The 18,389-nt window shown below is 49.9% G+C and overlaps 5 protein-coding genes across 7 annotated transcripts; 2 read left to right on the forward strand and 3 right to left on the reverse strand.

The window, feature by feature from the left end:
* Nucleotides 1-2,389: 2,389 nt before the first annotated feature.
* LOC135997926 (feather keratin Cos1-1/Cos1-3/Cos2-1-like) lies at nt 2,390-3,084 on the reverse strand. Its single transcript, XM_065650855.1, has 2 exons — nt 3,012-3,084; nt 2,390-2,697 (listed from the first exon to the last, which is right to left on the reverse strand). The coding sequence occupies exon 2, from the start codon at nt 2,693-2,695 to the stop codon at nt 2,390-2,392; it is 306 nt and encodes a 101-aa protein (XP_065506927.1). The 5' UTR covers nt 2,696-2,697; nt 3,012-3,084.
* A 1,106-nt stretch (nt 3,085-4,190) lies between these two features.
* Nucleotides 4,191-4,940, forward strand: LOC135997925 (feather keratin Cos1-1/Cos1-3/Cos2-1-like). Of its 2 annotated transcripts, none has more exons than XM_065650853.1 (2): nt 4,191-4,322; nt 4,614-4,940. In XM_065650853.1, the coding sequence occupies exons 1-2, from the start codon at nt 4,191-4,193 to the stop codon at nt 4,938-4,940; spliced, it is 459 nt and encodes a 152-aa protein (XP_065506925.1). The 2 variants fall into 2 exon arrangements, with proteins under 2 accessions (XP_065506925.1, XP_065506926.1); XM_065650854.1 differs by having other exon boundaries at nt 4,250-4,322; nt 4,633-4,940.
* A 4,903-nt stretch (nt 4,941-9,843) lies between these two features.
* Nucleotides 9,844-10,538, reverse strand: LOC135997947 (feather keratin Cos1-1/Cos1-3/Cos2-1-like). The gene is made up of 2 exons (XM_065650910.1): nt 10,466-10,538; nt 9,844-10,151 (listed from the first exon to the last, which is right to left on the reverse strand). Exon 2 carries the CDS (start codon nt 10,147-10,149, stop codon nt 9,844-9,846), a length of 306 nt encoding a protein of 101 aa, XP_065506982.1. The 5' UTR covers nt 10,150-10,151; nt 10,466-10,538.
* Nucleotides 10,539-11,644: 1,106 nt separating this feature from the next.
* LOC135998213 (feather keratin Cos1-1/Cos1-3/Cos2-1-like) lies at nt 11,645-12,394 on the forward strand. 2 transcript variants are annotated; one of them, XM_065651360.1, is made up of 2 exons: nt 11,645-11,776; nt 12,068-12,394. In XM_065651360.1, exons 1-2 carry the CDS (start codon nt 11,645-11,647, stop codon nt 12,392-12,394), a joined length of 459 nt encoding a protein of 152 aa, XP_065507432.1. The 2 variants fall into 2 exon arrangements, with proteins under 2 accessions (XP_065507432.1, XP_065507431.1); XM_065651359.1 differs by having other exon boundaries at nt 11,704-11,776; nt 12,087-12,394.
* Nucleotides 12,395-17,297: 4,903 nt separating this feature from the next.
* LOC135997941 (feather keratin Cos1-1/Cos1-3/Cos2-1-like) lies at nt 17,298-17,992 on the reverse strand. Its single transcript, XM_065650886.1, has 2 exons — nt 17,920-17,992; nt 17,298-17,605 (listed from the first exon to the last, which is right to left on the reverse strand). The coding sequence occupies exon 2, from the start codon at nt 17,601-17,603 to the stop codon at nt 17,298-17,300; it is 306 nt and encodes a 101-aa protein (XP_065506958.1). The 5' UTR covers nt 17,604-17,605; nt 17,920-17,992.
* Between the last annotated feature and the right edge of the window lie 397 nt (nt 17,993-18,389).

Consider the following 18,389-nt stretch of genomic DNA (forward strand, 5'->3'; position numbering starts at 1 on the left):
GAAGGACCCATTTTGGAGAATTTCGTGAAGGACTGTCTCCCATGCGTGAGACCCCACAGTGGAGCAGGGGAGAAGCATGAGGAGGAAGGAGTGGCAGAGACTACATGTGTTAAGCTGACTGAAACCTCCATTCTCCATCCTCCTATGCCACTCAGTGGGCAGAAGGTAGAGAAGCTGGCAGTGAAGTTGAGCCCAGGAAAAAGGGAAAGCTGGAGGGAAGGTGGTTTTAGATTTGTTCTTATTTCTCATTATCCTACTCTGTGATTAATCTGCAATAATTAAGTTAATATCCCCAAGTCGAGTCTCTTTTGCCCATGACGGTAATTGCTGAGTGTTCTCCCTGTCCTTACCTCAATCCATAAGCCTATCATTGCATTTTTTCCCCTTGTACAGTTGAGGAGGAGGACTAATATAATGGTTTGGAGGGTACTTGGTGATCAGCCAAAGTCAACTCACACAACTTGAAAAGTTCATCTGGTCCAATCTTTCACGGAAAAGAGAGACTAGATGAGATTATTTACCACCCTGTCCAATCACATGTTGGAAACTTCTAGCGACAGGGACTCTACCACATTCCTGGGAGGTCATTCCTGTGAAGGATTGTTCTTACTGTAAAAAAATGTATTTCTTATGTCAAGATACAATCTCTCCCAGTAACACTTGTACTCATTGGCCCTTGTCCTCTCTATCTGGCTCTTTCTGATGAGAGAGCCTCTGTCCTCTTTCTAGATGTCCTTTAAGTACTAAACCACTGTGATGATATCACCCTGAGCCTTCTCTTCTCTAAGGAGAAAAAGACCAAACAACTTCGGTCTTCCCTCAGAAGACAGGTTCTCCAGCCCTTTGGTCCAGTTGGACGCATGCACAAGAATGATGGTGGCTGCTTGATAAGGATCACCAAAGGCAAAATCAGGAGACTTGGATACAGGCAGTGGTTTTCTTGATACAGAATCACCAGTCAGCAAAGACCCACCTGTGTGAAGATGACTACAGTCCCAATGTCCATGCTACTAGGGCTTTCAGGAAGCAGATTTTCTCTCTCATGGGAGTGTTGGAATGGAGAAGTTTGCGTACAGTGACATTGCAATTAAAAGACATCACTGAGAAGATCATGAACTCAGTGATAACCAGGAAGACAGAAAAAATGAGAATGACTGTGCCAGCCAGCAGGCGACACAAAAGATTTTTCTCAGGACAAGGAAAGTCTCCATTATTTTTCACACAACAGTGATGGTATACCAGGTCTCCACAACTGAAACCTGAGGAGGATAAAGAATGGAGGCCATTCTCCATCAGGGTTAGAAGGTACATGGAGAAGATAATGGCACATGGGGCCATGTGCCCACTTTTTGAGGGATGGGAAGCCCAGGGGAATGAGATCGATTACAGGCGTCTTGTTCTCCTTTGCCATGGCCCAGTACATGACCAGAAGTAATCAGAACACGGACAAGAGTGAAGGAGCAAAGATGTGGTGGGTTAAATATATTATTTCTGTTGCTCTCAGATGGAGAAACCAGGCCTGGTTTCTGACTGAGAGAACCCACTTAACCCAGATAAAGGTCTGACCATACCAGGGTTCAGGTGCGGATGTGGACCAGAGCAGAAAGGACTTGGCAGAGTTCTGACTAACATTTCTGCTCTGCTGGAACTCACCATTGCCATGGAATGGCAGACTCCCATTGCACGTAATTGGATGTGTTGTAATTCCTGGGTGCATTGGTTTATTAATTGCTTCCTTTTAATTGCTTCCTTCAAATGTCCAAAGTACCTGTTAAGTCTAATACAGACCACGGTTGGAGATTTCATCGAGTGTGACAGCGGAGAGAATGTCCGGTAAGAAATACCAGTGTCTTTGCCCAAGCAAGGTCAGGAAGGGAGAAACACCCACTAAGCTGAACATCGCTCAGGCTCAACTCCAGGCAGTTAATTGATAAAACCATGTAACTAATTTGCTGTGTGTCCAAGTGACAAAATCCACTGCAGGGAGCCCCACCCTACCCTTCCTCCACATTTTTCCCTAACCCGACCGGAAGAGTTGCCTCAGAACAAAGGAGAACTTGGAGGCCCAGGCTTGGATGCAGCACAACTTTAATAAGTCTTAAGAAGAAAAGGAGGTGGCTCACAGGGAGTATCAGGGGGAGCCACAAGGATTTGGTGAAACTCCTGCAGGGTGTCAGTCTGCCTGCCCTGCAGAGGGAAGGTGACCAACAGGTCCCAACTAGGCTGGCCTTGGGAGACAGAAACAGCTGAGGAAAGAATGAGAGAGACGAGCGGAAGAAGGAAACATTGGTTCAAAGCTCTGAATGCAATGCCGTGGAGCTCTATCTCATTTCAAGGACCATGTTCTGAGGTCTTGGGATGTTCTTGCCCAAATTAGTTGCCAGCAGCTTTAGCAGGGTTGGCATCTGTTGCCACAGTACCGGCTGGTAATGCAGGAGAGGTCAAAGCCCCCAGAGTTGATGGGAACTCCCTCAGAGCTGAGGATGCTGCCAACAGCAGCAGAGGTGGAGGAGCCAACAACAGTGTTCTGTGGGAAAGAGCTGAGGATGGGGCCGGGCAGGGTCACAATCACTGGGGAGGGCTGGATGACGACGTTGGAGCTCTGGCACTGCCTGACACAGGGCTCATTGCAGCTGTTGGCCAGTGGGGTTGGGCCACAGGGCTGGCAGGGCACACACGGGTTGCAGCAGGACATGTCTCTGGGACAGACGTTCACCTGGGAGACAACATAGGAGAAAGCAGAGCGTGAGGGGTTGATCATGAGAAGCAGCACTGCACCAAAACACAGTGGAGCCAAGACACCTCCTGGCCCAGCATACACTGCCCAGCTCAAATCCCAGGAGCCACCTCCACTATGTTCCAGCCTCTCTCTGCAGAAGACCTTCTCTCCCCTTCCCTGTCCCATGAGAAGCAGCTCCCACCCAGGGCCAGGACAGACCGTATCAGCTGAGACACACATTGAGGAAAGACACCTGATCCAGAAGCAGGAGGAGAAGAGGCTTCAGACTCACCTGGTTCCCAAGGAGAAGGAGGCAAGAGAAGTGGATGAGAGAGCAGAGAGTTGGGTTGCCTTTTATAGGAGTCCTGCACTGTCTCAGGCCCAGGCATCCTTTGTGGAAGTAATAATTTTCTGACAAGCCAATGTTGAATGTAAGTCACGCCAGCTAATGGTATGGGCTGTGTCCTGGTTTCCTGCACTGCCACCTTTTCATTTCCTGGCTTCCACCATATGCTTTTTTATGATATATTTTCTAAGTACCAGGATGAAAGCTCTGAGTATTTCCAGAGGGGATGCACGTCAGTACAGGCAGAAGACTCAGCTCAGGTGCTGGTGACATCATCCTGTGCAGTCAGGTGATATGAACCTTGGTCATTCCTCTGGACTCCTTTGTGGCAAAGTTTTTAGGAAATGGACAACACTGTCATGTTCAGGTCCAGATGCCCAAGAATCACATCTGAGAGGTTATTACATATGTGGTCCCTGGAATCTCCTCAGCAGAGTCCCCAGTTGCTGATGTTTTCCAGTCTTTCTGGGGGCATAAAGATTTTTGCATGGTTTCCTGCAGGCCTGCATGAACACATCTGTGTCACTCTGTACCTGCGTGACCCTCATCATGAGGAAATGTGCAGGTCAGAGTTGGGGACTCTCCACTGGTGTATCCATGAGCACTGAGTGGAGATAAAATATTCCAGGGAAAACCCAGGGCTCAGACATGCTCCTGTTGTTTCCTGAGGACCTGTGGGAAGTGCACGGAGAGGAGCAAGGAGGAGCCCAAGCAAATTATCTTGAGAGCACTGTTGCTATAGTGTCAAACCCTCTCAGCAGTGACCCACCTGTGTGAAAGAATGAGCAACCATCAGAGACATATGGGCTGACGACAGAAAATAATATACCATATTGTCCCAAATGGCAGTCCTTGGGAAACGGATGTGAAACATAAAAGCGTTGCCCATTTCTTAACAACTTTCCTGCAAAGAAGCCCACAGAAATGACCCACGTCCTCATCACCTGCCTGCACAGGGTGCCACCAGCATTCGGCTTCATCTTCTGCCTATGTTCTTCATCCTGCAGATTACAGAAGAAGCCTTCGTATGTGAAAGCATGTGTCAGAAACCAGGAAAAGAAAAGGTGGCAGTACACGAAACCAGGATATGGCCCATACCATTAGCTGCTGTGTTTTACATTCAACATGAGCTTGTCAGAAAATTGTTACTTCCACAAAGGCTGCCTGGGCCTGAGGCAGTGCAGGACTGCTATAAAAGGCAGCCCAACTCGCTGCTCTCTCATCCACTTCTCTTGCCTCCTTCTCCTTGGGAACCAGGTGAGTCTGAAGCCTCTTCTCCTCCTGCTTCTGGATCAGGTGTCTTTCCTCAATGTGTGTCTCAGCTGATAGGGTCCGTCCTGGCCCTGGGTGGGAGCTGCTTCTCATGGGACAGGGAAGGGGAGAGAAGGTCTTCTGCAGAGAGAGCCTGGGATGTAGTGGAGGTGGCTCCTAGGATTTGAGCTGGGCAGCGTATGCTGTGCCGGGAGGTGCCTTGGCTCCGCTGTGTTTGGGTGCAGTGCTGCTTCCCATCTGCCACATTACTCTGCTTTCTCCTATGTTGTCTCCCAGGTGAACGTCTGTCCCAGAGACATGTCCTGCTGCAACCCGTGTCTGCCCTGCCAGCCCTGTGGCCCAACCCCACTGGCCAACAGCTGCAATGAGCCCTGTGTCAGGCAGTGCCAGAGCTCCAACATCGTCATCCAGCCCTCCCCAGTGATTGTGACCCTGCCCGGCCCCATCCTCAGCTCCTTCCCACAGAACACCGTTGTGGGCTCCTCCACCTCCGCTGCTGTTGGCAGCATCCTCAGCTCTGAGGGAGTTCCCATCAACTCTGGGGGCTTTGACCTCTCCTGCATTACCAGCCGCTACTACGGAAACAGATGCCGACCCTGCTAAAGCTGCTGGGACCATTCTCGAGCGAGAACCTCCCAAGACCTCAGAACATGGTCCTTGAAAGGAGATAGAGCTCCATGGCATTGCATTCAGAGCTTTGAACCAATGTTTCCTTCTTCCACTCCTCTCTCTCTCATTCTTTCCTCTGCTCTTTCTGTCTCCCAAGGCCAGCCTAGTTGGGACCTGTTGGTCTCCTTCCCTCTGCAGGGCAGGCAGACCGACACCCTGCAGGAGTTTCACTGCATCCTTGTGGCTGCCCATGGTACTCCCTGTGAGCCACCTCCTTTTCTTCTTGAGACTCAATAAAGTTGTGCTGCATTCAAGCCTGGGCCTCTGAGTCCTTCTTCCTTCTGAGGCACCCCTGCCAGTCCGATTAGGCAAAAATTTGGAAGAAGAGGATGGGGGGACTCCCTGCTTTGCAGTTTGTTTTGTTTACTTTCCCTTGGAGCTGCGGAAGATATTCATGGCCACTCCACAGCCAATGGCCAGAAGTGAGGAAATGGCTTCAAAGGGTGGCAGGAGTGGGGCTGGGAAACAACAATTCCTGAGGACAATCCAGACTCTCTTCTCTCTCATTCCTTTCTCTCCTTTACCCGATCTAGTGTGCATGGCCAACACATATGGGCACAGGAAGATGAGATGGAGGAGCCTCATACAGTCCTTCAGCATGTGGCAGGGCCCAGCTGCTCTCTAGACATACATCTGCATCATCATCATAGAACACCAGGATGGAAGGGAGCACGAGGATCTCCACGACCAACCTTTCTAGGCCAAAGCACACGCTAGCCAAGATGGCCCAGCACCCTGTCCAGCTGAATCTTAGATGTGTCCAATATTTCAGAATCCTCCACTTCCCTGGGGAGATGTCTCCAATATCTCCCTGCTCTCATCATGGAAAATTTCCACCTTGTGTCCAATCAGAATCCTACCAGGAGTTCATTGTAGCCTTTGCCTCTCATGTTTTCCATGTGACTGCTTGTAAAAAGGGAGTCTCCATCTTCTTTCTAGGCACTCTTTAAATACTGGAGCATGGTGCTGAGGTCTCCCCATAGCTTCTCAAAGCTGAACAAACCCAGTTCTCTTAGCCTTTTGTTATATTGCATCTTCTTAGTACTTTGATCATCTTTGTGGACATTCTCTGGACCCTTTCCGGCCTGTCCACATTTTTTCGTATAGAGGAGACCAAAGCTGAACACAGTATTCAAGATTTGGCCTGACAAGCTCTGAGTAGAGCATCATTATGATTTCTTTGTCTCCATTGGTGATGCCCTAGCAAATGTAACCAGGCATCCTGCTGGCCTCCTTTGCCGCAGCAGCACATTGTTCACTAATATTGAGCTCGTTGTCCACCAGGACCCCCAGGTCCCTTCCCACAGAGCTGCTCCCCAGCCAGGTAGATCCCAGCCTGTGCTGCACTCCTGGTTTATATTTTCCCAGGTGCAGGTCCTTACACTTGTCCTTGTTGAACTTCATCAGGTTCTTGGTAGCCCAATCCGCCAGCTTCTCCAGGTCATCCTGCAGGTTGACCCTCCGTTCAGGGCTGATATAATTTGCAAGTTAGGATTGCTATCAGCCACACTCAGGCTACATAATGGAGTCACCACTTCCTGTGAACTCAAAGACCCTATGGGTCACTGCAGCTCCAGGACAGCACCCAGTGTTCAAAGACCGATTTTCTGGCCACCACCCCACCTTTTATAAGTGGAGGGTTACTGGGCAGATGGCAGCAGGGTACAGAGCATCCTCACAGCAGCTTTGGCTCTCCACGATCCAGTGGTCCCTTGCCTTCTCATGGCTTGTTTCTGGTGTCCATCTTCCCTGAGTTTGGGCTTTCACTGTTCATGTCAAAATTTAGGTCTATTTTTCAATGATATTGGAAAGTATCTTTACAGACCTTGGCCTTTGCCCTGGCTTTTACTCTAAATCCTGACTTTCCTTTGATATCCCTGTTGTCCTGGGTGCAGAAAAGCAACTCGGTGGCACCGTTGGGCTCAAAATGATGGCTCAGGCACACAGCGACCCATGGACAACATGGGGTTCCCCTCAAGCTCTTCCTGCCCACACTTCAGGGCAGAGACACCACCATTATCCATCTCACGGGATGCTGGGCACTTGCAGCGGATAGGACAAGCACCAACCCAAGCGCAGCTGAAACACAAGTGCTGCCCCTGCTGGTACTTCAGCTTCCTGTACTTCCTCAAGAGCTCTGAGGCAGGGCCAGCCCGAGCTCTGCTCATGTCACCACTGCTCCTCACTTGCAGGCCAGGGTCATCCCAGCAGTGCAGCCCCTGGCCCTTGGAGAGCTGTCCTGTAAGAGACCCTGCACACCCCTGGGAATCACATGGTTACACCGAAGTGAAGGCCTGTGTCCTCATGGCAGGACACCTTTCCCCACATGGGGCTCTGCAGGGAAGAGCACCAGTCTGGGCAGTTACACTGGGAGGATGAGTACCGGTCCTTAGTCCCAGAAGGCAAGCCCCAGCGTGGTGCCATGGGCCCACTCTGCCTTGGGCCCAGGCAATGGACCCCAGCATGGAGCCTGTGCATGCACAAGAGAGCTGTCATCTAGAAGACGTAGACAGTCAAGACACTCCTTTGGCTACATGTATCTGCCACTCTAGATGAAAGTCTCATATGGACCTGCTGATTCACAGTTTGGGGATTCTCATTTCTCTTGATCGTGACTGTCCTTCTAGAGAAGAAGTTGAAAGGTTCATGTCCCTCTTTGCTATTCCCTGCCTGCAGAGTATGTGTCTTTTGTTGAACAAGTCTTGGAAATGAAGAGGACATTGGCCATGCAGCATTCTATTTTCTCTGCAAAATATGCCAGTATCAATGTATATAAACTCCTTTGGCATGAGGATTTTCTTTGTGATGACAGTGGTGCAGCAGAGTGGTTTGCATATTGTGACATCATGATTGAAGCACATCACTGGGAGGTCATAGAATTATAGAATATTTTATATTGAAAGGGACCTTGAAAGATCATTTGGTCCAATCTTTCATGAAAAGGAGAGACTACGTGTGATTATCCACCACTCTGTCCTATCATACATCGGAAACTTCCAGTGACAGGGACTCTACCACATCCCTGGAAGTCATTCCTGTGAAGGATTGTTCCTAATGGGAAAAAAAAAATATTTCTTCTCTCAGAATGAAGCCTCTCCCAGTCACATATTTACTCATTGGCCTTTGCCTTCTCTACCTGGCTCCTTGTGATGAGGGAGCATCTGTCCTCTTTCTAGATACCCTTTAAGTACACGAATGCTATGATGAGGTCCCCCCAAGCCTTCTATTCTCCCAGAACAAAAGGCCTATATCCTTCAGTCTTCCCTCAGAGGACAGGTTCTCCAGCCCTTTGGTCCAATTAGACACATTCACAGGAGTGGTGGTAGCTCCTGGATAGGATCAGTGAAGGCTGAGTCTGGGGGACTGGATCCCAGCCATGGGTTTTTTTGTTGTGGAATGGCCGGTCAGTGGAAGTGCTACCTGTGTGAAGATGACCAGCATCCAAATGTCCATGCTACTAGGGCTTACAAGAAACAGATTTTTCTTTCTCATGGGAGTGTTGGAATGGAGAACTTCGTGTACAGTGACATTGCAATTAAAAGACATCACTGAGAAGATCATGAGCTCAGTGATAACCAGGAAGACAGCAAAAATGAGAATGACTGTGCCAGCCAGCAGGCAACACAAAAGATTTTTCTCAGGACAAGGAAAGTCTCCATTATTTTTCACACAACAGTGATGGTATACCAGGTCTCCACAACTGAAACCTGAGGAGGATAAAGAATGGAGGCCATTCTCCATCAGGGTTAGAAGGTACATGGAGAAGATAATGGCACATGGGGCCATGTGCCCACTTTTTGAGGGATGGGAAGCCCAGGGGAATGAGATCAATTACAGGTGTCTTGTTCTCCTTTGCCATGGCCCAGTACATGACCAGAAGTAATCAGAACACGGACAAGAGTGAAGGAGCAAAGATGTGGTGGGTTAAATATATTATTTCTGTTGCTCTCAGATGGAGAAACCAGGCCTGGTTTCTGACTGAGAGAACCCACTTAACCCAGATAAAGGTCTGACCATACCAGGGTTCAGGTGCGGATGTGGACCAGAGCAGAAAGGACTTGGCAGAGTTCTGACTAACATTTCTGCTCTGCTGGAACTCACCATTGCCATGGAATGGCAGACTCCCATTGCACGTAATTGGATGTGTTGTAATTCCTGGGTGCATTGGTTTATTAATTGCTTCCTTTTAATTGCTTCCTTCAAATGTCCAAAGTACCTGTTAAGTCTAATACAGACCACGGTTGGAGATTTCATCGAGTGTGACAGCGGAGAGAATGTCCGGTAAGAAATACCAGTGTCTTTGCCCAAGCAAGGTCAGGAAGGGAGAAACACCCACTAAGCTGAACATCGCTCAGGCTCAACTCCAGGCAGTTAATTGATAAAACCATGTAACTAATTTGCTGTGTGTCCAAGTGACAAAATCCACTGCAGGGAGCCCCACCCTACCCTTCCTCCACATTTTTCCCTAACCCGACCGGAAGAGTTGCCTCAGAACAAAGGAGAACTTGGAGGCCCAGGCTTGGATGCAGCACAACTTTAATAAGTCTTAAGAAGAAAAGGAGGTGGCTCACAGGGAGTATCAGGGGGAGCCACAAGGATTTGGTGAAACTCCTGCAGGGTGTCAGTCTGCCTGCCCTGCAGAGGGAAGGTGACCAACAGGTCCCAACTAGGCTGGCCTTGGGAGACAGAAACAGCTGAGGAAAGAATGAGAGAGACGAGCGGAAGAAGGAAACATTGGTTCAAAGCTCTGAATGCAATGCCGTGGAGCTCTATCTCATTTCAAGGACCATGTTCTGAGGTCTTGGGATGTTCTTGCCCAAATTAGTTGCCAGCAGCTTTAGCAGGGTTGGCATCTGTTGCCACAGTACCGGCTGGTAATGCAGGAGAGGTCAAAGCCCCCAGAGTTGATGGGAACTCCCTCAGAGCTGAGGATGCTGCCAACAGCAGCAGAGGTGGAGGAGCCAACAACAGTGTTCTGTGGGAAAGAGCTGAGGATGGGGCCGGGCAGGGTCACAATCACTGGGGAGGGCTGGATGACGATGTTGGAGCTCTGGCACTGCCTGACACAGGGCTCATTGCAGCTGTTGGCCAGTGGGGTTGGGCCACAGGGCTGGCAGGGCAGACACGGGTTGCAGCAGGACATGTCTCTGGGACAGACGTTCACCTGGGAGACAACATAGGAGAAAGCAGAGCGTGAGGGGTTGATCATGAGAAGCAGCACTGCACCAAAACACAGTGGAGCCAAGACACCTCCTGGCCCAGCATACACTGCCCAGCTCAAATCCCAGGAGCCACCTCCACTATGTTCCAGCCTCTCTCTGCAGAAGACCTTCTCTCCCCTTCCCTGTCCCATGAGAAGCAGCTCCCACCCAGGGCCAGGACAGACCGTATCAGCTGAGACACACATTGAGGAAAGACACCTGATCCAGAAGCAGGAGGAGAAGAGGCTTCAGACTCACCTGGTTCCCAAGGAGAAGGAGGCAAGAGAAGTGGATGAGAGAGCAGAGAGTTGGGTTGCCTTTTATAGGAGTCCTGCACTGCCTCAGGCCCAGGCATCCTTTGTGGAAGTAATAATTTTCTGACAAGCCAATGTTGAATGTAAGTCACGCCAGCTAATGGTATGGGCTGTGTCCTGGTTTCCTGCACTGCCACCTTTTCATTTCCTGGCTTCCACCATATGCTTTTTTATGATATATTTTCTAAGTACCAGGATGAAAGCTCTGAGTATTTCCAGAGGGGATGCACGTCAGTACAGGCAGAAGACTCAGCTCAGGTGCTGGTGACATCATCCTGTGCAGTCAGGTGATATGAACCTTGGTCATTCCTCTGGACTCCTTTGTGGCAAAGTTTTTAGGAAATGGACAACACTGTCATGTTCAGGTCCAGATGCCCAAGAATCACATCTGAGAGGTTATTACATATGTGGTCCCTGGAATCTCCTCAGCAGAGTCCCCAGTTGCTGATGTTTTCCAGTCTTTCTGGGGGCATAAAGATTTTTGCATGGTTTCCTGCAGGCCTGCATGAACACATCTGTGTCACTCTGTACCTGCGTGAACCTCATCATGAGGAAATGTGCAGGTCAGAGTTGGGGACTCTCCACTGGTGTATCCATGAGCACTGAGTGGAGATAAAATATTCCAGGGAAAACCCAGGGCTCAGACATGCTCCTGTTGTTTCCTGAGGACCTGTGGGAAGTGCACGGAGAGGAGCAAGGAGGAGCCCAAGCAAATTATCTTGAGAGCACTGTTGCTATAGTGTCAAACCCTCTCAGCAGTGACCCACCTGTGTGAAAGAATGAGCAACCATCAGAGACATATGGGCTGACGACAGAAAATAATATACCATATTGTCCCAAATGGCAGTCCTTGGGAAACGGATGTGAAACATAAAAGCGTTGCCCATTTCTTAACAACTTTCCTGCAAAGAAGCCCACAGAAATGACCCACGTCCTCATCACCTGCCTGCACAGGGTGCCACCAGCATTCGGCTTCATCTTCTGCCTATGTTCTTCATCCTGCAGATTACAGAAGAAGCCTTCGTATGTGAAAGCATGTGTCAGAAACCAGGAAAAGAAAAGGTGGCAGTACACGAAACCAGGATATGGCCCATACCATTAGCTGCTGTGTTTTACATTCAACATGAGCTTGTCAGAAAATTGTTACTTCCACAAAGGCTGCCTGGGCCTGAGGCAGTGCAGGACTGCTATAAAAGGCAGCCCAACTCGCTGCTCTCTCATCCACTTCTCTTGCCTCCTTCTCCTTGGGAACCAGGTGAGTCTGAAGCCTCTTCTCCTCCTGCTTCTGGATCAGGTGTCTTTCCTCAATGTGTGTCTCAGCTGATAGGGTCCGTCCTGGCCCTGGGTGGGAGCTGCTTCTCATGGGACAGGGAAGGGGAGAGAAGGTCTTCTGCAGAGAGAGCCTGGGATGTAGTGGAGGTGGCTCCTAGGATTTGAGCTGGGCAGCGTATGCTGTGCCGGGAGGTGCCTTGGCTCCGCTGTGTTTGGGTGCAGTGCTGCTTCCCATCTGCCACATTACTCTGCTTTCTCCTATGTTGTCTCCCAGGTGAACGTCTGTCCCAGAGACATGTCCTGCTGCAACCCGTGTCTGCCCTGCCAGCCCTGTGGCCCAACCCCACTGGCCAACAGCTGCAATGAGCCCTGTGTCAGGCAGTGCCAGAGCTCCAACATCGTCATCCAGCCCTCCCCAGTGATTGTGACCCTGCCCGGCCCCATCCTCAGCTCCTTCCCACAGAACACCGTTGTGGGCTCCTCCACCTCCGCTGCTGTTGGCAGCATCCTCAGCTCTGAGGGAGTTCCCATCAACTCTGGGGGCTTTGACCTCTCCTGCATTACCAGCCGCTACTACGGAAACAGATGCCGACCCTGCTAAAGCTGCTGGGACCATTCTCGAGCGAGAACCTCCCAAGACCTCAGAACATGGTCCTTGAAAGGAGATAGAGCTCCATGGCATTGCATTCAGAGCTTTGAACCAATGTTTCCTTCTTCCACTCCTCTCTCTCTCATTCTTTCCTCTGCTCTTTCTGTCTCCCAAGGCCAGCCTAGTTGGGACCTGTTGGTCTCCTTCCCTCTGCAGGGCAGGCAGACCGACACCCTGCAGGAGTTTCACTGCATCCTTGTGGCTGCCCATGGTACTCCCTGTGAGCCACCTCCTTTTCTTCTTGAGACTCAATAAAGTTGTGCTGCATTCAAGCCTGGGCCTCTGAGTCCTTCTTCCTTCTGAGGCACCCCTGCCAGTCCGATTAGGCAAAAATTTGGAAGAAGAGGATGGGGGGACTCCCTGCTTTGCAGTTTGTTTTGTTTACTTTCCCTTGGAGCTGCGGAAGATATTCATGGCCACTCCACAGCCAATGGCCAGAAGTGAGGAAATGGCTTCAAAGGGTGGCAGGAGTGGGGCTGGGAAACAACAATTCCTGAGGACAATCCAGACTCTCTTCTCTCTCATTCCTTTCTCTCCTTTACCCGATCTAGTGTGCATGGCCAACACATATGGGCACAGGAAGATGAGATGGAGGAGCCTCATACAGTCCTTCAGCATGTGGCAGGGCCCAGCTGCTCTCTAGACATACATCTGCATCATCATCATAGAACACCAGGATGGAAGGGAGCACGAGGATCTCCACGACCAACCTTTCTAGGCCAAAGCACACGCTAGCCAAGATGGCCCAGCACCCTGTCCAGCTGAATCTTAGATGTGTCCAATATTTCAGAATCCTCCACTTCCCTGGGGAGATGTCTCCAATATCTCCCTGCTCTCATCATGGAAAATTTCCACCTTGTGTCCAATCAGAATCCTACCAGGAGTTCATTGTAGCCTTTGCCTCTCATGTTTTCCATGTGACTGCTTGTAAAAAGGGAGTCTCCATCTTCTTTCTAGGCACTCTTTAAATACTGGAGCATGGTGCTGAGGTCTCCCCATAGCTTCTCAAAGCTGAACAAACCCAGTTCTCTTAGCCTTTTGTTATATTGCATCTTCTTAGTACTTTGATCATCTTTGTGGACATTCTCTGGACCCTTTCCGGCCTGTCCACATTTTTTCGTATAGAGGAGACCAAAGCTGAACACAGTATTCAAGATTTGGCCTGACAAGCTCTGAGTAGAGCATCATTATGACTTCTTTGTCTCCATTGGTGATGCCCTAGCAAATGTAACCAGGCATCCTGCTGGCCTCCTTTGCCGCAGCAGCACATTGTTCACTAATATTGAGCTCGTTGTCCACCAGGACCCCCAGGTCCCTTCCCACAGAGCTGCTCCCCAGCCAGGTAGATCCCAGCCTGTGCTGCACTCCTGGTTTATATTTTCCCAGGTGCAGGTCCTTACACTTGTCCTTGTTGAACTTCATCAGGTTCTTGGTAGCCCAATCCGCCAGCTTCTCCAGGTCATCCTGCAGGTTGACCCTCCGTTCAGGGCTGATATAATTTGCAAGTTAGGATTGCTATCAGCCACACTCAGGCTACATAATGGAGTCACCACTTCCTGTGAACTCAAAGACCCTATGGGTCACTGCAGCTCCAGGACAGCACCCAGTGTTCAAAGACCGATTTTCTGGCCACCACCCCACCTTTTATAAGTGGAGGGTTACTGGGCAGATGGCAGCAGGGTACAGAGCATCCTCACAGCAGCTTTGGCTCTCCACGATCCAGTGGTCCCTTGCCTTCTCATGGCTTGTTTCTGGTGTCCATCTTCCCTGAGTTTGGGCTTTCACTGTTCATGTCAAAATTTAGGTCTATTTTTCAATGATATTGGAAAGTATCTTTACAGACCTTGGCCTTCGCCCTGGCTTTTACTCTAAATCCTGACTTTCCTTTGATATCCCTGTTGTCCTGGGTGCAGAAAAGCAACTCGGTGGCACCGTTGGGCTCAAAATGATGGCTCAGGCACACAGCGACCCATGGACAACATGGGGTTCCCCTCAAGCTCTTCCTGCCCACACTTCAGGGCAGAGACACCACCATTATCCATCTCACTGGATGCTGGGCACTTGCAGCGGATAGGACAAGCACCAACCCAAGCGCAGCTGAAACACAAGTGCTGCCCCTTCTGGTACTTCAGCTTCCTGTACTTCCTCAAGAGCTCTGAGGCAGGGCCAGCCCGAGCTCTGCTCATGTCACCACTGCTCCTTACTTGCAGGCCAGGGTCATCCCAGCAGTGCAGCCCCTGGCCCTTGGAGAGCTGTCCTGTAAGAGACCCTGCACACCCCTGGGAATCACATGGTTACACCGAAGTGAAGGCCTGTGTCCTCATGGCAGGACACCTTTCCCCACATGGGGCTCTGCAGGGAAGAGCACCAGTCTGGGCAGTTACACTGGGAGGATGAGTACCGGTCCTTAGTCCCAGAAGGCAAGCCCCAGCGTGGTGCCATGGACCCACTCTGCCTTGGGCCCAGGCAATGGACCCCAGCATGGAGCCTGTGCATGCACAAGAGAGCTGTCATCTAGAAGACGTAGACAGTCAAGACACTCCTTTGGCTACATGTATCTGCCACTCTAGATGAAAGTCTCATATGGACCTGCTGATTCACAGTTTGGGGATTCTCATTTCTCTTGATCGTGACTGTCCTTCTAGAGAAGAAGTTGAAAGGTTCATGTCCCTCTTTGCTATTCCCTGCCTGCAGAGTATGTGTCTTTTGTTGAACAAGTCTTGGAAATGAAGAGGACATTGGCCATGCAGCATTCTATTTTCTCTGCAAAATATGCCAGTATCAATGTATATAAACTCCTTTGGCATGAGGATTTTCTTTGTGATGACAGTGGTGCAGCAGAGTGGTTTGCATATTGTGACATCATGATTGAAGCACATCACTGGGAGGTCATAGAATTATAGAATATTTTATATTGAAAGGGACCTTGAAAGATCATTTGGTCCAATCTTTCATGAAAAGGAGAGACTACGTGTGATTATCCACCACTCTGTCCTATCATACATCGGAAACTTCCAGTGACAGGGACTCTACCACATCCCTGGAAGTCATTCCTGTGAAGGATTGTTCCTAATGGGAAAAAAAAAATATTTCTTCTCTCAGAATGAAGCCTCTCCCAGTCACATATTTACTCATTGGCCTTTGCCTTCTCTACCTGGCTCCTTGTGATGAGGGAGCATCTGTCCTCTTTCTAGATACCCTTTAAGTACACGAATGCTATGATGAGGTCCCCCCAAGCCTTCTATTCTCCCAGAACAAAAGGCCTATATCCTTCAGTCTTCCCTCAGAGGACAGGTTCTCCAGCCCTTTGGTCCAATTAGACACATTCACAGGAGTGGTGGTAGCTCCTGGATAGGATCAGTGAAGGCTGAGTCTGGGGGACTGGATCCCAGCCATGGGTTTTTTTGTTGTGGAATGGCCGGTCAGTGGAAGTGCTACCTGTGTGAAGATGACCAGCATCCAAATGTCCATGCTACTAGGGCTTACAAGAAACAGATTTTTCTTTCTCATGGGAGTGTTGGAATGGAGAACTTCGTGTACAGTGACATTGCAATTAAAAGACATCACTGAGAAGATCATGAGCTCAGTGATAACCAGGAAGACAGCAAAAATGAGAATGACTGTGCCAGCCAGCAGGCAACACAAAAGATTTTTCTCAGGACAAGGAAAGTCTCCATTATTTTTCACACAACAGTGATGGTATACCAGGTCTCCACAACTGAAACCTGAGGAGGATAAAGAATGGAGGCCATTCTCCATCAGGGTTAGAAGGTACATGGAGAAGATAATGGCACATGGGGCCATGTGCCCACTTTTTGAGGGATGGGAAGCCCAGGGGAATGAGATCAATTACAGGTGTCTTGTTCTCCTTTGCCATGGCCCAGTACATGACCAGAAGTAATCAGAACACGGACAAGAGTGAAGGAGCAAAGATGTGGTGGGTTAAATATATTATTTCTGTTGCTCTCAGATGGAGAAACCAGGCCTGGTTTCTGACTGAGAGAACCCACTTAACCCAGATAAAGGTCTGACCATACCAGGGTTCAGGTGCGGATGTGGACCAGAGCAGAAAGGACTTGGCAGAGTTCTGACTAACATTTCTGCTCTGCTGGAACTCACCATTGCCATGGAATGGCAGACTCCCATTGCACGTAATTGGATGTGTTGTAATTCCTGGGTGCATTGGTTTATTAATTGCTTCCTTTTAATTGCTTCCTTCAAATGTCCAAAGTACCTGTTAAGTCTAATACAGACCACGGTTGGAGATTTCATCGAGTGTGACAGCGGAGAGAATGTCCGGTAAGAAATACCAGTGTCTTTGCCCAAGCAAGGTCAGGAAGGGAGAAACACCCACTAAGCTGAACATCGCTCAGGCTCAACTCCAGGCAGTTAATTGATAAAACCATGTAACTAATTTGCTGTGTGTCCAAGTGACAAAATCCACTGCAGGGAGCCCCACCCTACCCTTCCTCCACATTTTTCCCTAACCCGACCGGAAGAGTTGCCTCAGAACAAAGGAGAACTTGGAGGCCCAGGCTTGGATGCAGCACAACTTTAATAAGTCTTAAGAAGAAAAGGAGGTGGCTCACAGGGAGTATCAGGGGGAGCCACAAGGATTTGGTGAAACTCCTGCAGGGTGTCAGTCTGCCTGCCCTGCAGAGGGAAGGTGACCAACAGGTCCCAACTAGGCTGGCCTTGGGAGACAGAAACAGCTGAGGAAAGAATGAGAGAGACGAGCGGAAGAAGGAAACATTGGTTCAAAGCTCTGAATGCAATGCCGTGGAGCTCTATCTCATTTCAAGGACCATGTTCTGAGGTCTTGGGATGTTCTTGCCCAAATTAGTTGCCAGCAGCTTTAGCAGGGTTGGCATCTGTTGCCACAGTACCGGCTGGTAATGCAGGAGAGGTCAAAGCCCCCAGAGTTGATGGGAACTCCCTCAGAGCTGAGGATGCTGCCAACAGCAGCAGAGGTGGAGGAGCCAACAACAGTGTTCTGTGGGAAAGAGCTGAGGATGGGGCCGGGCAGGGTCACAATCACTGGGGAGGGCTGGATGACGACGTTGGAGCTCTGGCACTGCCTGACACAGGGCTCATTGCAGCTGTTGGCCAGTGGGGTTGGGCCACAGGGCTGGCAGGGCACACACGGGTTGCAGCAGGACATGTCTCTGGGACAGACGTTCACCTGGGAGACAACATAGGAGAAAGCAGAGCGTGAGGGGTTGATCATGAGAAGCAGCACTGCACCAAAACACAGTGGAGCCAAGACACCTCCTGGCCCAGCATACACTGCCCAGCTCAAATCCCAGGAGCCACCTCCACTATGTTCCAGCCTCTCTCTGCAGAAGACCTTCTCTCCCCTTCCCTGTCCCATGAGAAGCAGCTCCCACCCAGGGCCAGGACAGACCGTATCAGCTGAGACACACATTGAGGAAAGACACCTGATCCAGAAGCAGGAGGAGAAGAGGCTTCAGACTCACCTGGTTCCCAAGGAGAAGGAGGCAAGAGAAGTGGATGAGAGAGCAGAGAGTTGGGTTGCCTTTTATAGGAGTCCTGCACTGCCTCAGGCCCAGGCATCCTTTGTGGAAGTAATAATTTTCTGACAAGCCAATGTTGAATGTAAGTCACGCCAGCTAATGGTATGGGCTGTGTCCTGGTTTCCTGCACTGCCACCTTTTCATTTCCTGGCTTCCACCATATGCTTTTTTATGATATATTTTCTAAGTACCAGGATGAAAGCTCTGAGTATTTCCAGAGGGGATGCACGTCAGTACAGGCAGAAGACTCAGCTCAGGTGCTGGTGACATCATCCTGTGCAGTCAGGTGATATGAACCTTGGTCATTCCTCTGGACTCCTTTGTGGCAAAGTTTTTAGGAAATGGACAACACTGTCATGTTCAGGTCCAGATGCCCAAGAATCACATCTGAGAGGTTATTACATATGTGGTCC

The sequence above is a fragment of the Caloenas nicobarica genome, chromosome 24, assembly GCF_036013445.1.
Source record: "Caloenas nicobarica isolate bCalNic1 chromosome 24, bCalNic1.hap1, whole genome shotgun sequence".
Classification (NCBI taxonomy): domain Eukaryota; kingdom Metazoa; phylum Chordata; class Aves; order Columbiformes; family Columbidae; genus Caloenas; species Caloenas nicobarica.

Coding starts and splice junctions, on each gene's coding strand:
- LOC135997926 (XM_065650855.1), bottom strand. CDS start 2,695: ATGTCCTGCTGCAACCCGTGTGTGCCCTGCCAGCCCTGTGGCCCAACC.
- LOC135997925 (XM_065650853.1), top strand. CDS start 4,191: ATGAGCTTGTCAGAAAATTGTTACTTCCACAAAGGCTGCCTGGGCCTG. Junction 4,323..4,613: donor TCCTTCTCCTTGGGAACCAG/GTGAGTCTGAAG, acceptor GTTGTCTCCCAG/GTGAACGTCTGTCCCAGAGA.
- LOC135997947 (XM_065650910.1), bottom strand. CDS start 10,149: ATGTCCTGCTGCAACCCGTGTCTGCCCTGCCAGCCCTGTGGCCCAACC.
- LOC135998213 (XM_065651360.1), top strand. CDS start 11,645: ATGAGCTTGTCAGAAAATTGTTACTTCCACAAAGGCTGCCTGGGCCTG. Junction 11,777..12,067: donor TCCTTCTCCTTGGGAACCAG/GTGAGTCTGAAG, acceptor GTTGTCTCCCAG/GTGAACGTCTGTCCCAGAGA.
- LOC135997941 (XM_065650886.1), bottom strand. CDS start 17,603: ATGTCCTGCTGCAACCCGTGTGTGCCCTGCCAGCCCTGTGGCCCAACC.